We start from the raw sequence: 22,764 nt of genomic DNA, 5'->3' as shown, positions 1-22,764 counted from the left end.
AACAACTGTGTCTGTCTTCTCCGCCTCCCATGTCCTTTGGAGGAGGCCTTATTACCCCTGCCCAGATGAGAAGCCTGAGGTAGAAAGGGTGAGGGGTGCGGGGCTCGCTCCCCTCCACACTATTTCAGCTCTGTCTTTTACCAGAACCCACTGTGTGACCTCGGGCAAACCTTTGACCCCCTCAGTTTCCCGACTGTAGCGGTGGTGGGGGCTGGTGCAAAGAGCTGGTTTCTAGAGGTATCAGGAGCGCCAAGTTTCCTGCCTTTAAAGTGTTTAAAATAACTTCAGTATTTCCCCCTCCTCCGCGTCTTCTCCTTTTGGAGGCCAGGTGAGCGCTGGGAGAGGGCTGCAGGTGATGCTATTAACACAGCACACTTTTTGCGAATTTACTCTGTGACTTCACTTGTTCTAAACTCCTTTCCTCCGGAATTCCTCCAAAACCTCATCCGAGACTTTCTGGGCCGGATTCTCCCTCTCGGCCTCACGTGCCCATTCCTTTCATTGGCGTCCCGGGGGCCTGACCTTGCCGGGCTCCGCCGGGCCCTGAGGCAAGGTGAGGGCATGGGCGGGAATGGGCGGGGCGTGGGGGAGGGGGTTCGGCCGGGGCTTGGTGACTACAGTGGCCTGCCAGATCGGGCTTGGTGACTACACTGGCCCGCCAGATCGTCCCACACCTGCCACCATCCTGTGGGTCAGCTACCCCTGTGCCAGCCAATAATGCTGCCGCTGCTGCTGCTACTGGTACCCGGACTCCTGCCCCGTGCAGGTGAGTGAGGAATGGGCCCCTCGGAGGACCAAGGATTCCTTCAGCCCTCTCTCCTGGCCCAGGATTCCTGCTCCCCACCCCTCTGCAAGGACTCCAACTTACCAGCGCTTTCCAAGGTCCTAGGAGCTCTGCAGCCCGGGCCCTCCTTCCTCTGACTCATTGACACGTTTCTTACCAGGTTTCTAAGAACCCTGTCCCCTAGCCCTCCCCAAGAGCTTCCACTCATTCACTCCTCCCAGGAACCCAAGTCTAGCCCAGTCCTTCCTTGGGGGGCTCAGGGAAGATCAATGTCCTCTTCAAACATCCCCTCCAATCACTGTATCCCGCTTCACGGACCAGACCCTCCCCATTTACCTGGCCTGGGGTCCAGTGAACTGATTGTTCACTCCACCTGTCCCTGGGGCACCGGAGGTAGGACTACCAGGGGGACATCAGAGGCCAGGAGGAGCAGGGGAAGAAGAGACCCAGCCCTACCTGGGGTTAGGGAAGGCCATAAGGCTACCTTCTCACCCATCCCTGGAGAGATCCCCTCAGTGACTGCCCATTTCTGGGGTGTACAGATACACACCCTCACAGGGAAATATATAGACACCACATCATATACATACACACCCCCAGCCTAACCTGGACACTTAGGTGTAAGGCTCAGGGACAGACTCACACACAGACATAAGCAAAGATACCCCAAGGAAAACACACACACACACCCTCAGGCCCTGGAAGATAGGAAGCCTGGACAGCCACGTCACTCCCAGAGAGGCTGCCGTGGGCAGACAGAGCAAACAGACCCCAGAGTGACCTGCCCCACCTACACTGGCCCGGAGGGAGTGTTTTCCTTGGTTCCAAACCCACTGCTGGGCGTCTGCCCCATGCTTGGGTTCCCCATAGGGCTGTACCCAGGACACTGAGATGCCAGAGCATAGTTAGGTCACAGTGAGGGACCTCTGGGGACAGCTGTGCGGTATAGGATTGAGACTGCAGTCCTGTCAGGTATGCTTGACCTGGGGCTTGGTGGATCCAGAAGTCAAGGGACCTTCCCTGGAAACCCACTGTGTGCCAGGGGAGCTGAAGCTGCCTATGGCAGACATCTCTCCTCTAAGAGCTCCCAGGCTAGAAGGTCACTCCCGGAAGCAGATAGCAGCACAGTGTGACAAAGGCCCCTGTGGTCACCTGAGGGGAGGCAGGTTCTAGCAGGTGAGCTGAGTGAGGATGGTGTAAGGGCATTTGCAGCACAGGACATACGTGACGGGAAATTTAACTAGAGGAACAGGAAATGACGAGCAGAGTCCGTGTGGTGGGCATTGAGAGAGGACACTGGAGAGGAGGGAGGGATGGGCCCCTGCCAGGCCTCTGGGCTGCACTGAGGCCCTGGAGCTTTACCTGGAGGGTGGTGGGAGCCACGGGAGCTTTCAGGCAGAGGTGTGGGCAGCTGGGAGCAGCACTCGGCAAGTCCTGGGAGAGCAAGGACTGGTCATCCAGAAAGGAAGGTGAAGCGTTTAAACTCGTTTTTTTACATTTTGTTTTATATTTAACTCCTCTCTATTCCCCCACATGAATATGCTAGTTTCTCCACTGAGAAAAAACAAAATTGGACTTAAGTTTGGTCAGTATTCTTTAAAAAAGTCAGTGTCATAAAAACTTGTTCCAGATAAAGAGACACAAAAGAGACACGATGGCCAAACACAATGCATAAATCTCTGTACTGGCAGCCCCAGAGCAGTGGAGAGAGGACTCCCAGGAGCCAGGCAGGCCTGGGTGTGGGCTTCTGCTCTGAGGCTCACCAGCCCCATGATGGGGGAAGGGTCCTTTCTCCTCTCTCAGTCCCACTGTCCCCATCTGTAAATGGGATGACTGCTGCCCACAAGACAAGGAGGCTATGCCACTGACCACAGATGATGCCTGGTGCAGGGTGAGGTTCAAGGGACTGCATCGCCTGTTATTGCCCTGACTTGTTTTTGACCACATGCCAGAGAGAATAGCCTCATTGCCTTCACCAGAAGGAGAAGTCGCTCCGGGATTCTCTGATGCCAGGTTATAGTGGGTTTGGAGATGCCTGGCTTTGAGGAGTGGCCTCTGCCTGCTCAGTGCCCCTCAGCTCTGCCACCCTGGAAGACCTCCTGCCCCAGATGTTCCTGGGCAGGGAGGGATGAACGCTGGATTGGGAGTCAGAAGCCTTGGTTGGAGCCCCTAGTCAGCCAGGGTCTTGTTGGTGTGCAACTGTGGGGCTCATCCTTGCTGGCCACGCCTCCTCTTTCTCACCTGTGAAAGGCAGGGTTTTCAGGTGCACCTCCTGTGCACTGCTCTGTGTCAGAGCCATGAGTGGGCTCAGGCCACAGGGCCTCCCTGTGTGGGAGGACATGCTGGGCCTGGGCAATGAAACAAGAGGAGATTGAGAGGTCCCCGAACCAGAGACTTGACAGAAGAGGTGGTTGGAGTGGGGCAGGGGGGGAGCGAGGAAGAACCAGGGACAGGGAAGCCCCCACAGGGGAGCCCTCCTTGGTGGCCAGGACCCTGTTTAGCTCATCTCTGATGTCCCGTACTCATCACAGGCAACTGGACAGACATTTGATGCCCAAGTTGGACTCTGACTGTGTCTAGAATTGACAAGGGCAGAAGATTGGGAATCAGGATGTTCCAGGAAGAGGGGCCAGCCTATGCACAGGCCCAGTGGTGGGATCTTTCAGATGCTGTGGCTCTGTCTTGTTTTCTCTTTCACGGCTGCCTCGAGGGTATTGGTGATAATAGTTAGAGCTTGTTATGTGCCAGGTGCTTTACATGTATGGTCGAATTTTATTCTATCAAGTGAGATACACTTGTCCCCCTATTTTATAGATGCGGAAAACAAGGCACAGAGACCTTGAATAAGTTGTCCAAGGTCACATAGCTTGGAAGTAGCAGGAGCAGAATTCAAACCCAGGCAGTCATCTAGGCTCTTCTCAGGCCAGTGACCTTCCCGAGGGCCCAGGGCCAAGGCAGACCTGACCTTCAGCCTCTAACCTTTGTTTCTCTCCAGCCTTCTTGAAGTCACATGTGCACCGACGTGGACTGATAGAACTGGCAGAAACCATAAACTGTGTTGGCTCCCGCACGCCCCTGGCCTATGTTAGCTATGGCTGCTATTGTGGCCTGGGTGGCCACGGCCAGCCCCTGGATGCCATTGACTGGTGAGTTCATGCTTGGGCCAGGCTAAAAGGTTTCCCACCCTCTGGCGTGTTTAAGGCCTGTGAGGAAATAATAGCACATGGTACTACCTTGTAGGCAGAGGGCCTCCTGGGTAACGTGCCAATAAGGCCAAACCTTGGTGCCAGCTGCCCTCTTCATTCTGGCTATAGGATGATTACTTTGGCTAAAAAAAAAAATAACAAAGTTGATCAGACTTCAAGTGCACCAGGACCTGTTCTGAGAACACCTTTTCAATCCTCACAACAATCCCATTACAAAGATGAGAAAACTGAGGCACAGGGGGAGATTAAGTAACTTGTCTGGACTGCACAGAGAGTAAGGGGTGGGATTTGAACCTCAGCAGTCTTGCTGGGTTCATGGCCCTAATCAGTGCACTCTGCTACCATGTGAGAAGTACCTGTTCTGTGCGTGGCTGTGAGCTTATATCTTTCCATGACTACTTCTCCTTTACCCTCATGGCTGTCCTTGGAAACAAGCACAATGGCTAACCTGTTTCATGGATGAGGACCTGATACTCAGAGAGGCACAGCCACTCACCCATTTCCACACAGCTGGTAGATAGCAGAGGGCAGAATTATGTCTTTCCCAGCTTGGAGGATGTGATTGTCATTCACAAGTCTTTACTCATAGCCTTGTACCTTCAGGGCTCCTGCTGGCCACGTGCTCCCACACTCTGGTTATCTAGGTCCTGTATCTTTCATGCAGGTCAAGCATTAGCCCCTCTGGGAAGGCTTTCCTGAAGCCCGGCTGGTCATAGCACCACCTCTGGTTTCCAGAATCCCCTCTCCTTACCACACATCCCAGCACTTCTCACTATGCATGAGCAACTGGTAGCTTGTTTGCCTCCCCCACCAGACTGGGGGCTCTTTGGGGGCATAGCAGAATCTGGCTGACCTGTCCCTGCCAGACACAGCTGAGGTCTCAACACAGAGCAGGGCTGGTGGCTGGATGGAGGTAATGCCAGCGAATGAATGAATAATGGGCAAGATCTGGGACATTTGTGGATGTTTCTCAAAGAATCTTTCAACAGTAAATAATAATAATAATAGTTATTATTATCATCAGCAAATAATATTAATGATAATAATAATTATTATTGAGATCCTATCATGTAGCAGGCCCTAGGCCAGATTGGCTGCTGGGGACACTGTGAGGAGCCAGCCAAAAATGGCCCCATATCTTAGAGCTCTGGTCATGAGAAGGACAGAAGTTAATCTTCTTGCTAAAGAGAGTCTCATTATGAACCTGCCCTGAAGGGAAGAAACCTGGTTTTATGAAAGGGTGTAACAAGGACACCTTTAGAGGCTGGGAGGTAGGGAGCCTGATGACATTCTGGGAATGGGAACTAGGGCTTAGGCTGGAACTAAAAGAGGAAGAGTGGGTATGAAGTTGTCCCCGGCAGAGGGCGTAGACAGGAGGCAGCTTCACTCTAGTAGCAGAGAGGAGACAAGTTCTGCCGGAGCTCAGATTCAGAGAGTGAAGCAGGCAGGGCCCAGGCAGGGGCCAGGCTCGAGCATGGCTGGGATGGAGGCAGTGCAGGACACACCGGGGTCAGCAGAATTATTTCCCAGGATAGGGTTCTCAGGGCAAAGTTTGGACCAGAAGATGCTCACCCATAGCCCTGGCCTGGGAAGGTGGCCAGGAGAGCAGCCCTGCCCCTCCCTACCTGCTGGTCTGCTTGTCTGCCCTCCACAGGTGCTGTCATCGTCACGACTGCTGCTACTATCGTGCCCGGCAGGAGGCTGGCTGCCAGGCCAAGCTGGAGCCCTACTTGTGGAAATGCGTGGATCAGCGCATAGAGTGTGGTGAGTCCCTGCAACACCCACAGTGGCCTCCCCGAGAGTCCCTGGGGCATCCCGGTTGTAATAACTTAACACTGCTTCCAACTCTCCATAGGCCACTCTTTGGATTTGTCTAATATGTTACCTTTAATACTAAGCACTTAAATAAACAAAGAAACCTATTTTTTTGCTGTTTGGACAAAAACTGAAAAAGAAATGACACCAGATATAAACAACCTAACTGTCCATCAGATGGGCGTGGGTATATAAATCCGTGATGTATCCTCACGATGGAAGACTCTGCAGCCTGAGGAAAGGATAAGGTAATAAAGGACAAGGAAAGATGTTGAATGGAAAAGCAAACTGCAGAATAACATGTTCAATAAAGCACTATCATGTTAAACAACAAAAAAAGCTTGTAAATAGTACCATACTACTTTCCACGGCTACATGTAGACAGACGCACGCAGAGGTCAGAAAAACGCAAAGATACACTTCAAACTGAGGATGGCTGTGGTCATCCCTAGGGACAGAATTGGGTTGAAGGAGTGACGGTAGAAGGCGATTTTATGTTCTTTGTAATGTTTCCAAATTTTACAAAGAGAATGTCTTCGTGAGTTAATTGTGAATTGAAAGTTAAAAAGAAAAGGAATATACAGCCTCATATAATCTCTGCAAATTACTTTGATCTGCATCAAAACAAAATAAAATAAAAACGTAGATGGATGACAGATGGCCAGATGACCTTCTGACAGGTGGTATCTTATTAGTGGGTGTGATTAGTATCTCTCACTGTGGTTTTGATTTGCTTTTCCCTAATGACATTGAGCATCTTTTCCTGTGTTTTTGGCCATTTTTATATCTTTGGAGAAATGTCTGTTCAAGTCTTTTGCTCATTTTTAAATTGGGTTATTTGTCATTTTTGTTGTTGAGTTATAAGAGTTTTTATATAGTCTGGTTACTGCACCCTTATCAGATATGTGATTTACAAATATTTTTTTAATGTTTTTTTATGTATAAAAGTTGTAATTTTGATAAAGCCCAATTTTTCTATTTTGTCTTGTCTTTTCTTAATCATGTCTGTGATGTCCTAAGAAGGCATTGCTAGATCCAAGGTCATGAAGATTTACCCCCGTTTCCTTCCAATAATTTTATCATTTGAATTCTTATGTCTAGGTCATTGATCCACTTTGAGTTTATTTTATTTAGAGAGAGGGGAAGGGAGGCAGAAAGAGAGGGAGAGAAGCATCGATGTGAGAGAGGAACATTGATTGGTTGCCTGTGATTGACTGAACCTGCAACCCAGGCATGTGCCGGACCGGCGGTCAAACTGGCAACGTTCTGCATTGCAGGATGACACCCACCCCACAAAAACTGAGCCATGCCAACCAGGGCTTTCAGATTCTTAAAATCTTTTTAAAATTGATTTTTAGAGAGAGAGAGAATCATTGCTGTGTTGGTCCCGATTTATGCATTCATTGGTTGCTTCTTGTATGTGCCCTGCCCAGAGACTGAACCTGCATCCATGCATATTGGGACGATGCTCAAACCAACTGAGCCACCCAGCCAGGGTTGAGTTAACTGTTGTGCATGTGTGGTAGGGGTCCAACTTCATTCTTTTGCATGTGGATATCCAGTTGTCCCAGCACTATTTGTTGGAGAAACTCCTCTTTCTCTTGTTGAAAATCTCTTGGCCCCAGATGGATGACATTTCTGGTCCTTGGTTTCCTTACCTTGGTCCTCGGTTTCCTTACCTTGAAGATGGGTGTTTCAGAGATGAAAAAAAGGGTTTATAATGTGATAAACAGATTGGACAGGGGTTATTATTCTCTCCCATCTCTTCTCCTCCCTTCCTCATCCTGATCCAAAACTCTCTCTAACCCCACTACCTCCCATCAGAGAGAACTGAGGCTCTGGTGTAACTGTCCTCTAAAACCCTATCTTCTGCAACTTGGTCCATTCTGGAGGAAAGGAGGCAATCATGAATCATGAGAAGGATGTTCTCAGATATGCACAGATTCTCAGCCATATCTCCTTAGTATGACTTAGGAGCTGGCATAAGAGTGAAGCTGAATTAATACTGAGACATAATATTAACGTTTAGGACTAAAAGCACCCCAGACATCATCTTGTCCAGCCCTCTCATTTAGAGTTGGGGAAACTGAAGCCCAGGGAAAGCAGTGACTTGCCTAACACGGTGGTGATGTGATTGCTGCCGGGCACATTCCTTGTCCCCTAACTGCCCCCTTCCAGAGTGGGGAGAGAGGGATGAAATGGGCCGTGAATTGGAATCTGTTAAAAGATCTCTCCCTTCTTCCCTTCAACTTGCATGTTCTGCTTACCCTAGCCGTGTGAAAACGGTGTTTGTAAAATATTTATTGGTGGAGTCTGTGCCTGTTTACAGAACTGCCCTCCCTGAACCAAATGAAGAGAACCAAAATATCTATTATGCATTTTTGGCTAAAAATATTCTCTTATTCTCTTTGGAGATATTCTGAACATAGTTGTTTACTTAATTACAGGTGTGGCCCATTTTCCATTTATGGGCTTGACTTAAATATATTTAAAAAATTTTAAGCCTATAATAATATTTACTGGCAGGCCTTTATTTTAAACTTAACCCTTGGGAGCTATTTTTCCTTTTAAGTTTTTATTATTCTTGAATAACACGATGCTGTTGGGTCCCTGAGGCTATGGAGCAGTGAGACCAAGTGTTGCTTTTGGAAGAATCTTTCTTGCTCAGAGAGGAGGATGGGAACACAAGGGAGGTTCAGGCATTGGGTCAGAAGACCCTGGGCTGGAGTCCTTGGTCCACCCCTTCCCAGCTCTGTGGCCTTGGACAAGTTACTGAATCCCTCTGAGCCTCACTTTACACATCTGTAAAATGGGAATAATAAAACTGAGATTCTGTGTTTGTATGAGAGGCTTTTCTGTATTCTCCCAATAAATATTATTGAGAATCTACTCTGTGCCAGCTTCCATGCTATGTTTTAGGTAACACAGAAGTCTGAGATGAGGAGAGTGGGAAGTTGTGTCTGCACCAAGTGCTTTTATAACTGCTGTGTTGGAAAATAAAGCAGGCAAACCTGCTACAACATGGGTGAACCTTGAAAACGTGATACTAAGTGAAAGGAGACAGACACAAAAGGCCACATACTGTAGGATCCCAAGTATATGAAATATCCAGAACATCAACAAGGACAAAAAACAAATCAACGTTGACAGGGCCTCAGGAGAGGGTTAATGGGGAGTGACACCTTGACGTACACAGGTCTCTGTTGGGGTGACAGAAATGTTCTAGTAGGATCAGAGAGAGGTGATGATTACTCAACATCATGAATTTAGTAAAATGGTAAATTTTGTTACGGGAACTTTTCCTCAATTAAAAAATGTAGGGATGCAGACGGAGACTTATTGAAGGTATCTTTGGATGGCAACCTTTGCCCCTCTGTGGAAGGCAGGCTCAGCCAGGATGGAGAGGAGAGGTGGATATGTGGTTGTTGTCTATAACAAACTCTTATTCTCGAAGAAGCACCTGAAAGAGACTTGGAGAAAGAAGGCAGAGAAATACAGGGGGAGCCAACACTGACCGAATGCTTTACAAGCCTCTGGGCACTTTACAGAGGCTTCCCAAGAACCCCGCAAAGTAAATAATTTATATATTTATAAAATAAGCCCCATTTTAAATGAAGATTTGAGTCATTTAGGCAAGATCACACAGCTTAAAGTAGCAGAGCAGGCATTCCTAAAAAAGGCCTGGATGGTTCCCTACTGCTTATCTAAATGGATCCTCAAATGAAATAGTATAGTATTGATGCAAGAGAGAAGCCAAAAGTTCATGTGGACTTTGGACTATGCTACGTCTCTGACAATTTCAATTTCCTTCTCTGCAAAATGGGGCCAACATCACCTTGCTCCTGGAGTTGCCAGGACGATGATCACTGGTGAACTGTCAAACGTCACACAGATGCAATGTGTGACCCTTCCTGCCAACAGTGTTGCTGGCTTCCCTCGTGTTTACCTGCAAGTCTCTGCTCTAATCTCAGTTTTCCCATTTCTTTCAGAACCAACAGAGGACAAATGCCAAGAACTCTTATGCAAGTGTGACCAGGAGATTGCTTACTGCTTAGCCCAAACCGAGTACAATTTAAAGTACCTCTTCTTTCCACGATTCTTCTGTAGGCAGGGCCCGCTCAAGTGTGACTGACTAGCTTGACTTGAAATGTTCTTTTGCACAAGAAAATAAAACTCCTTTTCACTAATCAATAGCCATATTCAGTTCTTTGCACGAGGGAACTGAATTAAAGTGTTAAAGCTGCAACCTATATTTGCTTTCCCTCTCCATCCCGGAACTTGGGGCTGGAGCCAGTTTGGTTTCCAGTTTGATTAAGGTCAAAATCCCATGTCTATTTATAAAACCATAACTGTGTTTATGACTGTATTGGGTTTGGTACCATTTTTGAGGTTCAACCTGTATGAAAAGGCTGAGCTTGTCTTCTAACCTACCCTTGGTGAACAAACACCTGCTAAGTGCCTGGCCTTGTTCTAGGCACTGGGTTGAGGCAATAAACAAGACAACCACATGACACCCTTGTGAAGTTCAAGTCTAGCAGTTGTTAGCTCAAGAAAGAGTATTCTTAAAAAAAAAAAAAGTATTCTTCCCCATCCTACTCCACCTTTAATAGTTAAAAATTTTTTCCTGATTACAAAAGTATTACACTCACTGCTTTAAAAAAATGGCAAATACAGAGAAATAAAAAGGAGAAAAAAACACTACTCCAATTCCAACAATCCAAAATAACCACTTTTAGCTTCTTAGGGTGCTGTTCATTATTCTTTTCTGTAATTTTAATTTTTTAAAAGATTTTATTCACTTTTAGAGAGGGGAAGGGAGAGAAACAGCAATGTTTCCAATTGGTTTCCTCTCACACACGCCCCCAACTAGGGACTAGCCTCACTCCAGGCATGTGCCCTGACTGGGAATTGAACCGGTGACCTTTCCCTTTGCAAGATGACACCCCAACGAGCCACACCAATCAGGGCATATTCTATTTTTAAAAATATAGTTGAGCGACTCTCATTTTTACAGTTTTCATAAGCTTTTCTCCATGTTATTAAAAAGCCCTTGAAAGCTCCATTTTAAATAGCTACATTAAATACTATTTTATAAATTGCTAACTTTAGGATATTAGTGGTATTTCCCATTTTTATAAATTATTCATGTGTTGGTGATGCTTCTGAATAAATCTTTGCCATTCCCTACTGCTCCTTTTCATTATTCCTTAACCCAGATTTGCAGAAATGGAATTCTTCCATCAAAGGGTCTGAATATTTTGAAGACTCCCCCCTTTGATGCATGAAGCCTGCTGTGATTGACGGTCCCAGGAAAGTGAGGTGCCTGTCCCTCCTGGCAGTAGAGTGAAAGTCCAGCTCAGCCCATCCAGGCTGGGTCTCCTTTGCTCTCCTCTCCTGAGCAGATGTGTGTATCACTCATCTTTGCAGCAGGATGTGGGGAGGGGGTGGGGGACATTGGCCTGTGAGTCTGGCAACCTGCGGTCCAGCCTGGGCCCAGCTCCACCAGTGCCGCTCAGCCTCCATCTCTTTATCTGGAAAGGGGAACAGTAACTCCACGAGGTAGGAGACCAGGGGTATGTGGATACTGCAGTGTCCCCAAACCTGTAGTGCGGTGTCTCTGGCAGGTAGTCAGGCAGCCCTAGGGCTGGAGAGCAAATAACTGAGGAAGAAAAACAGTCTCTTTCCTTTCACTTCAGATACCTTAGGGTGGCTCCTTGGTTCAGTGCTCCCATCAGGCAGGGAGGCAGGGGGACTTGAGCAGGACTAGGAGTCTGTATTGAGCAATTCTGATTTTCATCGTGCTTTCTAAACATTTTTCTCTAGAGGTTTTGTCTTTATTAAAGATCTTTATTTTTATTTCAAGTACTTTCTTCAAACTTTCAGATGCAAAGTTTGAGTGACATCTTCAAAGATACAAAGGATTAATGAATGGTTCATGGAGTCACAAAAAAACACTTTGGATGCAAGCTTATCTCTGCATGACCATCTTCAGATGGATCACATTTCACACCTGCTGCTTTCAAACGAGAAGGAAGGAGGAGGCATAGTTCATCTCATTCACATTTACAATTACAGCATTTCGTGTAATTATACTTGCTGTTTTATACATCAGAACGAGAAGATAAAAATTATACAGTGTGAGGTCAATGTATAAAATGTTTCATTGAACAAAAGGACTATCCTGGATTTTACAGATTAAATTCTTAAAAACAAACAAAGCAACACCCCCGCCCCCCCAAAAAAAAACAATTTTAAGTAGCACCAAGGCAGCTCAGCCTGGTGTGAATTATTCTCCATTAATATCCTGACATCCCAATCAATCCCCCTCCCGCCTAGAGAAAGGGATCCAAACTTTCAATGACCAAAAGTTGGAAACAGGTTAAGTCCAATCATCATTCTAGTCTCAAACCAAATCCTTTAAAGGGTTAACTCTTCAACTTCCCTCCAACTCATTTTCAATAAGATAGAATTGTCTATTGGATTTTGGGTTTTCCTCTGTATTTTTTATGTGCAACTATCTATGCCTATGACAAAATCTCTCATTTTTCTAAACTAGACTTAAGAGGACAGGCCTGGCTCCAACAAGCCTGGTTGGGCTCAGTCTCAGGACTCCAACCTACCCTGGCAGCTTCTGTTAGTCACTGAGTGAGGGCACGCAGGATTGCTGATGTGGCAGCCTTCTGGTGGTGCCCACACCACATCTTCTGAGAACCCTGGGTCCTCGCAGGCTGTCGTGGACCGGGCCTCCTTAAGTTCCTGTGAGCATGGCGGCGAGGTGCTGCTGCTTTGTCGACCCAGTTCTGGGACGTTAGTCCCTGCTGCCACAATGGCAGGGGCAGAGGGAGAGAGGACCTGGTTAGTCTTTGACAGAGAAAGCAGCACCTTGTTTACCGGGGAAAGGAAACAGGAAGTCAGTTCTCACCCCACTGCCCCTTCAGTTAAGCATCAAAGCTCAGCCACCAGGGAGGCCGCGAGAGTCCCTCAGAGCATGAGCAGTGCCACTCACAACACTTGGGTTTCCAGCCGTCGGACTTCCTTGACCACAAGATCAATGTTAATAATTGGGTTAAAGTACAGGGCCCAGTAAAATAAACAGTTGCAAACAAACTGAGGAATGAGGGGCCAGAACATGGCCACAAAAAGCCCCTGTGTTGAGACTTTCCAAAAATGGCTCCACATCCTCTGAGGCACAGTCCTGAAAGAAGAAGAGAAGCATCTGAGAGGTGGCCTAGTGAGGGTGATCCTAATGATGGCACCAAAGTGCTCGGCCCCGGGCCGTTTCCCAGGTCGCCTATGCTGCAAAGACCTTGTTTTCTGTCCCTGAGACGTGCCTTTGCCTGACCAATCCATCTTCCACTCCCAGGATGCAGCCTACACGGTGCTACCTCAGGGCTCTGCCCACACCAGGTGAGGCATCCCCATTACAGCCCCAACCCCACCTGCGTCATCGCTGTGTCACATTTGTGTATATTTAACATAAATATTTTCTCTGCAAGGCCGTAGGCCTTCAGAGTACAGACGGTCTGTCTTTTTTATCAAAAGATCTGCAGTGCCCAGAAGTGAGCCAGGGGCACAATAGGGGCTCAATTAACTGTGCATGAAGAATTAAAAAAAAAAATAGTTCACTGAATTGAAATAAATGAGGGAGATTCTTGTCAGGTTCTCAGAACTACTTTAAGGCTGCTCTTGATTGACAAAGTCAAGAACCCTTTGAATTACAGGATGATTCAGGCTTCAAGGATACTGGTGAGGTGATGTGTTACTTTTGCATGCCAAGCAGCCATCCCCTGTCTTCTGAAAATGCTTTCTGAGTTTTCCTTTGGGGTGCCTCTTTCCCCTCTTCTTTTCCACGTGGCCTGAGCTCGGCTGGAGTTGGCCCCTGGTTGGGGGATGAGTGCACGTCTTGAGCCTGAACTAAAGAGCTGAGAAGAGGGTCATTCCAGTAAATTCAATTAGCATATCCCTGCACCAAGTGATGGGTTCAGGTGAGCATGTGACTCAGGCTGGGCCAATCAGAGCAAAGGCATGTGAGCTTGAGACTTTAGTAAGTAGTATAGGAAAAGATGTGCTCTCCTTTCACAAGTGTAGCTAAGTTGCTGGGACCTTTGCCTGGAGTGACCGAGGGCCCACCCATGAAGAGAACTGCCTGAAGCTGAACAACACAGCAGAGAGCAGAGCTGCAGGAGGGAGACAAAGAGTTAGTCCTAACATAGCTTGTGGGTCTCTGGGTCCAGCAACACATGACGCCTTAACTGAGCATTTTTGTTTTTAGGAAAACCAATTTAGGTTGGTTTCTGTCACTTGCAACCAAGCATCCTAACTTCATGGCTGTGTAGTCCAATTCTCATTTTACACATTCAGAGAAACTGTTACTCTTCCAGTTGGTGGCAGAGCAGGATTAGAACTTGTGCCTACAGAATTGTTTTCCATAAAGTACCCTCATTTCTCACTTGTTTATCCCCAAATTATTGAAATTCTTCAGGCACACCCTCCACCCCCAGGGATTACATGGTAGATTATGTAGGGATAAGATACATGGAGAAACACTTTAATAATGAGCACTGTGAAAACCTCCCCGCCCCACAAACACAAGGCAATTTTTTCTATTTGCTGCTTAAGTAGGTGTTTCTAAACCAGAGGACAAGGAGTCTTCATGTCTGAGTAATACTTCAAAGACATCTTTTCTAGTCCCTGTTGCTCCAACCATCTCCAACATAAAAACATACTTACTTCAGCTCACTTCTTGACCAGATCCTCCAAAAGGAGAATAATTCCAGAACTGAGAGTAACATGGCATTGACAATGAGAAATCGTGACGTCCAATAATGGACTTCCAGCCAATCCCAAGCAAATTCAGCAATCAGCTGGTATGGAAGGAAGGAGTATTTGACAAGGAATTCTCTCCACTGCTTCCAGGTAGGCTCTCTAAGATCCTTAAAAAATAACAAACAAACAAATAAAAAATGGACACACAAATTATGAGGACGAATTTTACACGAAATATAGTATTGTAGTTATCCCGGTGAGTTTTACATTTATTAAAACAACCCCCTGCAAAGAATCTAAAATGAAATTTCTATCCACCAACTCACCTTGCAATAATCTTACATTGGCGAAATGTAACCAAAGAGGGTGAACTGAGAATCTTGTTACATAATTGTGGAAGTTCTGAACTAAAAATCTAAGCATGAGTCATAAAAAATAGGGTTGAAATGAACTGAAATTGACCAGTTTAAAAAATTCTTTGTGTAGCTCAGTTTCCTAAATTCAACAACTAAGCTGTGGTAGAATGATAACAGGTCATGGAAAAATTAAACAGAAACCTTGAAAAAATAATTTCTGTGAAAAAATTATTAACAAAAGTACTTAAACAACTCTGGCATCCAGAAGCTAATGGAAGCTCAGCAAGACTGTGTACAACATAGCAGATACCGAGTATTCCAAGAAACAGGGCAGCCTGATGAGCTGGCAGGGGTGTTGGGGCTTGTTAAAATGGGAAGGTCAGGTGGGTCTGTGCTCCCAGTCCAGCAAGGGCAGGTGACAGCTGGGAAGTGGGTGATGAGAGGAACACTGTACAAACGGGCTAATCACCAGGCTTTAAACTACATCCAAGGCTGAAGTCAGATAGGTACTTGACTGAAATGTCTAAAAAAGGTTGTTTGAAGATTTAGGAATTCTATTTCAACATTTATAGGTATGGGTCATATATGACAATTCCTGTATCTATGTGACTTTTTGAAATAAACAGACCAGAGGGACTGCCCCAAGAGCAGCAATGCAGAGGGCGATGTACCCTCAAATGCCCAACTAGATGCAGAAATCAACTTGAGTCAATGGGATCCACCAATAATTCTGAAGATCCACGGGTCAAACTGAAGAAACAAGAGCCATGGTGAGTAACCATCTTAGGTGATGTGAGGACCCCCATCAATGACTTGGACAATGGCTTACTGTTCTGAGGTCAACAGGACAGACACTACCCCTGCCTTGTGGTAAGGCAAGAAATCATCCTTTGGGGATTCTATTGAGAGACAGATTACCAAGCTGGCAGACTCATAAATCTAACTCTCGGACAATCGGGACCTGTCCTATCTTCTTTTATAACAGAAGCAATGCTGTTTTTCCCCCCTCTAAATATTTCAAGTCCAGAGGGCAGCACCTATTGCTATGCAATGCTGGAAACAAAACAGGCCTCTGGGAGTGGAGAAGTCCCTTCTTTTCTTTCATAGGGGCTCTCCTTGCAAAATCCAAATGAAAGCTGGCTGTTTGCTTTTCTATGACAGGCCACAGCCATGTCTCTAGTTCCATACCACACTGAGAAATGGTAGCGTAATTTCATTCAAGGCACTTTACAGACCTACCAGGAGCTTGGTGATGATGTCTTCCCCCGAGTTGTCTTCCTGCAGAGGGCAGATGGTGTGGATGAAGGGTAGGAAGGTGTCTGTGTAGTCAAACAGGTAGAGGTACAGCAGACCGAGTCTGGGGGAACTCTTGAGGGCGTACAGCAGGAACAGGGACCTGCCTGGGTTCACAGCCTGCAGAAGATGAGATGAACTCAAGGCCATGTTACCACCATGGTGGCCAGCTCCCACCCACGTTACACCTGCAACCTCACACCCTCTGCCATCAGCCTTTGGTTGTGTGGTTTGCATAAACAAGGAATGAATGAATGGCGACAAGAGGCTAAGTGGTCAATCCTGAGGCTACATTATATAAAGTTCCGATCTCTCCACGGCTGGGGAGAGAAGGAGTGATGGGAAGAGTACTTTGAAGCACTGCTTATAGAACACAACCTTTCTGGAGAACAATTTCTCAAAATGTATCAGTCTTAAAAATATATAATCTGAAGTGCAGAAGGCTTTATGCACAAAATGTTTGGCGTTGCATTGTGTATGATAGAGAAAAAGTAAAATCCGCAACTTAAGTAATGATGTTATAGTAGATATTTAACCACTGAAAAATGAATATAAAAAGTTTTGGATAATGCTAATATGTTAAATGAAAAAAAGATTCTAAATATTTTGTGCCTTTCCCTTTATATTATTGTTTTCATCCTTGACAAAAGTAAAAAAAAAAATGCCTTCTGGTTATTTTTACACTTCTTTATTACGAGTGAGCATTTTCCTCCCCATAAACTTACTGGTTATTTATATATATTTTATTTTTCTCCATGATGTCTTTTTTAAGAGTCTCAGTCAGAATATTCCAGATACTCTACAACAAAGTTAAAAATAAGAGTATTTGTTTTATAGTACAGTATTTGCAAAATCCTCTCTGTGAAGGAGAACCCGTTGGTGCAGCTGTACTGAAGAGTAAGTTACCAACATCTAGTGAAGATGTGTATTACTTATGACCTAGTAACCTTTTCCCTCAGTATGCCATAAAGAAACTCTTGTATATGGGCGTAAGAACTTCCAAAAAATGCCCACGGCAGCAGTTTCTAAGAGCAGAGACAGAAACGCTCTCAGTATTCATCAACAGGAAAATGCGTGAACTGTCACCTAGTTGTGCAGGGGAAGACTGCACGCAAGAGGATACGAGTGAGCGAGAGCCACAGAGACAGACACTACTGGCAGAAGCACAGGCTCAGTTCATGCCTCGTACATTAAGGTTGAAAACCTCCAGGAAAATGCCCCTAGTACTTGCAGACACATAATACAAGCAGGAAAACATGCCCAGAAAAGAGGTGCAGCCGGCTGTAGGAGTGTGGGACCTATGGGGAGGGTGGGGAGGCAGGGCTTCAATCATGGCTGTGACGTTTCCTTAAGCAGTGGGCGTGCAGGTGATTGTTATGTTGTTCTCCATACTTTTTTCAATTAAAAAAAAATAAAGAGTTCACCTTATATTCCCAGAGATTTTGGGGGGGCTTCACGCCTAGGGCTTTGACGCGCTCTAGTTCCATGAGGATGGCTCTTCTGTGGCTGCTGTTTTCTATGGTATACGGCGCCCTTGAAAATTCCTCCTCTGTCAAAGTTAAAAGCAATCTGTGGTGGGAAGGGAATAGAATTCTTCTGAGGTTATGGACTGGAAGCAAACTTTCCACAGAGTTCCATTTTATCAACACAAATACTTCAGCCTCGAGGTAAGGTAAGACACTTACTATATAATATGAAATATGATTTTTTTAAGGTTTTAAAAAATTTTTTAGAGGGAGGAGAAGTGGAGAAAGAGAGGGACAGAAACATTCATGTATGAAAGAAACATTGGTTGTCTCTCACACATGCCCCAATCAGGGACTTAGCCCACAACCCAGGCATATGCCCCGACCAGGAACCAAAGTGGTGACCTTTTGCCCTGTAGGATAATATCCAGCCAACTGAGCCATGCAGGCCTGGGCTGAAATACTATTCATAATAGCAAACAACTGCTTACAATTTGCCACTGACTATCTGAAAATACTTCCATAAATCATCACTGACCTATTTAACAATTCTGTAGGGTAGGTGACCTTATGCCAGTTTTGTGGATGAGAAAACTGGCTCAGAGAAATAAAGTGACCTACTCAAGGAATAGCAGGGCTACTGTGCTCCTAGCCTTTGATCTTTCAGCTATGCACTCTGACCTCTCACACATTTTTTTTTTTAAGATTTTATTTTTAGAGACAGGAGGGGAGGGAGAAAGAGAGGGAGAGAAACATCAATGTGTGGTTGCCTCTTGCACGCCTCCTACTGGGGACCTGCCCTGAAACCCAGGCACATGCCCTGACTGGGAATCAAACTGGCAACACTTCGGTTCACAGGCAGGTACTCCATCCACTGAGCCACACCAGCCCAGAACACATTTCTGTTTTGTTAAAAAAATTTAATCCTTATTGTAATTTTTTTTACATTACTTTTTAGTCCCCTTATACCCCCCACCCCTCAACACATTTCTGTTTTTTAAAGTGTGTGTGTGTGGTGTGTACAGGAAAAACACTGGAAAGAAAGCCATTATGACATTAGTAGCAGTTGCTTTGGGGTAATTATTTAATAAAAATAATTGTAGATCTCTTTTCTGTTCTCTTTCATCAGAAAAGACAAATCTGCCTCTGGCCGGGTAGCTCAGGTGGTTAGAGCATCACCCCAATACACCAGTGTTGCAGTTGAATCCCCAGTCAGGGCATCACCAATGAGTGCATAAATAAGTAGAACAATAAATCGATGTTTTTCTCCCTAAAAATCAATTTAAAAAATAACCTTAAAAACCAAGAGAGAAAACACAAATCCACCTGCAGTGATTCATCATTAGAAGCACCCCTGTGCACTGGCCGATGAGACCAGTATAATCACTGTTGGAGGGATGCGCACTGACGTCCTGTTGTGGATGACTTGGTCATATGTACTTAGCTGGTAAAGGTTTACTTACTCCCTGTGACCCAGCAATTCCAGTTTTATGAATCTATCCTCCAGAAGAATGACAGTTACACAAAGATATCTTTTATTATCTAGGTACAGAATTTTTTTTAAAACCAGAGTTTTGGGCTGTGGGAGGGAACACAATAATTTTTTAAAAACGAAACAAACAAAAAAACCCCAGACAATTACAGTGGAAGCACTCTAGTTTCCACAAAGGACAATCAAACAGTGGAAGTTCAGTACAGGGGGGAAAAGTGACTGGGGGAGGTGGGACAGTGAGTGGACTTCAAGTCTGAAACAAGCAGCTTAGACAGCCGCTACTCTCAGAGCTGTGTGGTGTTCTAAGTAACATCCCTACACGGTCCCTCCAAGGGAAGGAGGAGCCCCAATAAGGATGCACAGTGCTTTAGAACAGGCAGAAGCAGGCCTCCTTAGAGACCAGAGATTGGCGAGTTCCTTATATTAATGAGTTCCTCCAAGCACTTTCTGCAACGTTGTATGACGCTGCCTAGACCAGGAAAAGGAAACAATACAAATACGGTTTGGTAGAGATCAATTGAATAGACTCCAGCAGATGATAACAGTGGTTTTCTCGGAAGAGTAGGAGTCTAAGGTATTTCATCCAATATCCTTTAGTTCTGTGTTGTTATTTTTAAAGAATTAATAAATATATACTAGTTTTATAAGAAAGCAACAAATTAAAATTTGAGTGACATAAAATGGTACAGCCACTTTGGAAAACAGTTTGACAGTTCCTCAAAAAGTTAAACATAGAGTTACCATATGACCCAGCAATTCCACACCAAGAGAGTGCTGAAATATATGTCCACACAAAAACTTGTATACAAATGATCCCTGCAGCATTGTTCACCATAGCTCCAGCCTGGAACCAACCCAAATGCCTACCAACTGAAGAATGGATAAATAAACTGTGGTATGGCCACAAGATGGAATATTATTCAGCCATAAAAATAAAGCGCTGACACATGGTGCAACTTGCATGAACCCTAAAAACATGAGGCTAAGTAAAAAGGCCAGACAAAAGGCCTCATGTTGAATGATACCTACCATTAATGAAATGCTCTGAACAGGCAAACCCACAGAGACAGAAAGTAGAATGGTGGTACATGGGGCAGAGGGAGGGGAAAGGATGGAATGCAACAAGGATGGACTGCTAAAGGGTAAGAGTTTCATCTGGGGGTGATGAAAATGTTCTAAAACTCGATTGTGGTAATGTCAGTACATACCTGTGAATATATTAAAAACCACTAATTGTACACTTTAAATGGTGAATATTCCGCTATGTAAATAATATCTCAATAAAGCTATTTAAAAAAATGTCAGTGACGTGTCTGTCAAAGGTTTTGCTCCTCACCTTCCATTTACTCTTTCAGATAAAAACCTGTCTCTGTAGAGAGAGGCCCAAGGGCCCAATTGCTCCAGCCAGAGGACAACTTCTTCTGCTGTCCACTTGGCCACAGCCTTGTGGACCAGGAGGTCATGCTCAGATTCCCTGCTGCTCCAGTGATACACAAGCAGGACCACCTGAGGAGAAACGACAGGGATCTTCAGACACAGAAAAGTCAGAGATGCCAGTTTCCAAATATGTGAATGTGAGGCAGGGAAGGGAAGAGGCTAAGCTCAAAGGGAGTGATGCCAAGCCTGTACACAGAAGCAGGGCAGCGCCACTGCTAGAGAACGGGGTGGCACAACTCTCGGCAGGCTCGTCTGTCTGATGATCGTTGGGGTGTGAGGGAACAGAGACAGGAGCAGGACTCGTCACAGGGCACCTGGGCACACTGCACCCATGACCCCATCAACCTGGCCAACATAACTCATGTATCTTTTCTACTAAAGAATGTACAACATTTAGATTTCTTTTGCATGGAACTTTAAAAAAAGGAAATAGTCTTTATTTACATTGAAAGCTAGTTAAATGGTGTGCTCAAGACTATCATCAAGGCAGACATTATCTCAAATTCCAGTTCTATCACCTATTTCCTCATCTCTGAAATGGGAATAATAATGGTCCCTACTGCACAGGCTATGAGGAAGATGAAATGAGATAAAGTAACATTCACTGGGCCCTGACAATTATGTTGTCTACTTTGAGTAAGCAACATCCCCAAAGAATCATACAACCCAGCAGATTTCAATGTATGCACTAAATTACCACATGCAGCGATGTCATCAATCATTTAGGTTATTTGAACAGAACTGATTTCAATAGAAACCGTGGGAGGGTGGGGGACAGAGAAAAAGTGATAAACTTACTGCCACTCCGGTCAAAGCTGTGAGCACTCCTGAAAAGAATCCCCCTCCTCTCTGCTGATTCACTCGGCCTGTGTTAGGAGCTAAAGGAATCTGATCATTCCCATATTTCTGAAAGGCTGCAAGACTCTGGACTATGTCATTATTCTGCTGAATGTCTTCAAATCGCATTCTAATGGCATCAGGAAATAATTTTTCAATGGCATCCCTATAGAGAACAGAAAACAAATCACAAGAGAGATGTTTTATTAAATACACTTATAATGTTTAAAAGCCAAAACAAAACTGTGAACATTTAATAATATGCAAGTACTCTAGTACTTTGGAAACAGCAATAAATCAGAAATGACCTACATGTCCACTGTTAGGAAAACAGTTAAGTAAAACACGGTATATCATACAACGGAACACTACGTAGTTTTAAAAATGGACTTATTGGATATCATTGTTTATTAAGATGGGTAAATTTAAGACAATGAGTGAAAACAGTGAACTTTAGAACTATACAGATAGAATACTGCTGATGTGAGAAAACATTTGCATTTCCTATTGGCACATATGTAAATAAAAATATTTTTAAAGATCTGAAAGAAATCACAACTAAGTCATAACAAGTTACTCTGGGAAAAAGGAAGGGAGGACTATATATATGTTGGGGGAGGGGTCAAAAGGATCTCTAGCTTTATCAGAAATGCTCTAATATATTTTTAAACATAAACGAATATATATACATATTGTTTCAGTTACTAAAAATTCATTCGTAAAAAAGGACAAAAGTGAAGTTCAGTAGTAAGTGAAAAGACCAACCCTCAGGTCATACTGTAGGGTTCTTTTCATTTTCAATTACGCACAATCGCAGAACCCTCCTTCAACTTAAGATTAACCTTTGGGTGAAACAAGGCTGCCAGATAAGAGCAAAGTGTTTGTAAATACATCTCCTGTGAAAATGAGACTGTTGTGTTAATGTTTTCATGGAACTTTTGGTATTCTGTTGATATCAAGAAGATGACAGAAGAAAAGACAAGGAATTTAGCCTCAAAGATCTCACAATAAGCAATATCCCCAAAGAACTTTCAACATTACGAATATTATGAATGGAATAACCGCTAACTGAAAGGTCTTGCCATTTGCTGCGTGATGCTATACATGAGCGCCTTCCTCAATTAATGTAAGAGCTGGTACAGAGTTTAGTCAAAGACTGAAAATCAGCATCAAACCAGTTATTCAGAATTGTATACTTATCCCATTTTTCCCATTAGACCTCGGGTGTTCTCAGTGAATACAAATCAATTAAAAAGTATTATATAACAAAGGATTACAAACAGTGGTCTGATAACTAGAATTTTTCATTTAT

At 44.8% G+C, this 22,764-nt stretch overlaps 2 protein-coding genes across 3 annotated transcripts in view; one reads left to right on the top strand and one right to left on the bottom strand.

Annotated features, from left to right (window-relative positions):
* The first annotated feature begins 717 nt into the window (after positions 1-717).
* On the top strand, positions 718-10,211 carry LOC112314788 (group 10 secretory phospholipase A2-like). Its single transcript, XM_024571322.3, has 4 exons — positions 718-766; positions 3,780-3,930; positions 5,645-5,754; positions 9,795-10,211. The coding sequence occupies exons 1-4, from the start codon at positions 718-720 to the stop codon at positions 9,935-9,937; spliced, it is 453 nt and encodes a 150-aa protein (XP_024427090.1). The 3' UTR covers positions 9,938-10,211.
* A 189-nt stretch (positions 10,212-10,400) lies between these two features.
* BFAR (bifunctional apoptosis regulator) overlaps positions 10,401-22,764 on the bottom strand; it is a 28,148-nt gene continuing 15,784 nt past the window's right edge. Inside the window, exons 2-7 of one of the 2 annotated variants that reach the window (XM_024571586.4) lie at positions 21,414-21,618; positions 20,515-20,684; positions 17,645-17,789; positions 16,167-16,340; positions 14,536-14,738; positions 10,401-13,000 (exon numbers count right to left, since the gene is read on the bottom strand). In XM_024571586.4, the coding sequence (XP_024427354.4) occupies positions 12,808-13,000; positions 14,536-14,738; positions 16,167-16,340; positions 17,645-17,789; positions 20,515-20,684; positions 21,414-21,618 (1,090 nt within the window). In that variant the 3' untranslated portion in view covers positions 10,401-12,807. The remainder of the gene's footprint in view (positions 13,001-14,535; positions 14,739-16,166; positions 16,341-17,644; positions 17,790-20,514; positions 20,685-21,413; positions 21,619-22,764) is intronic. The other variant, XM_024571585.3, reaches the window with a different exon arrangement.

This window comes from Desmodus rotundus, chromosome 1 (assembly GCF_022682495.2).
Source record: "Desmodus rotundus isolate HL8 chromosome 1, HLdesRot8A.1, whole genome shotgun sequence".
Classification (NCBI taxonomy): Eukaryota; Metazoa; Chordata; class Mammalia; order Chiroptera; family Phyllostomidae; genus Desmodus; species Desmodus rotundus.
The sequence above is the reverse complement of the archived record's forward strand: the minus strand, read 5'-3'. Positions and strand labels throughout refer to the sequence as shown.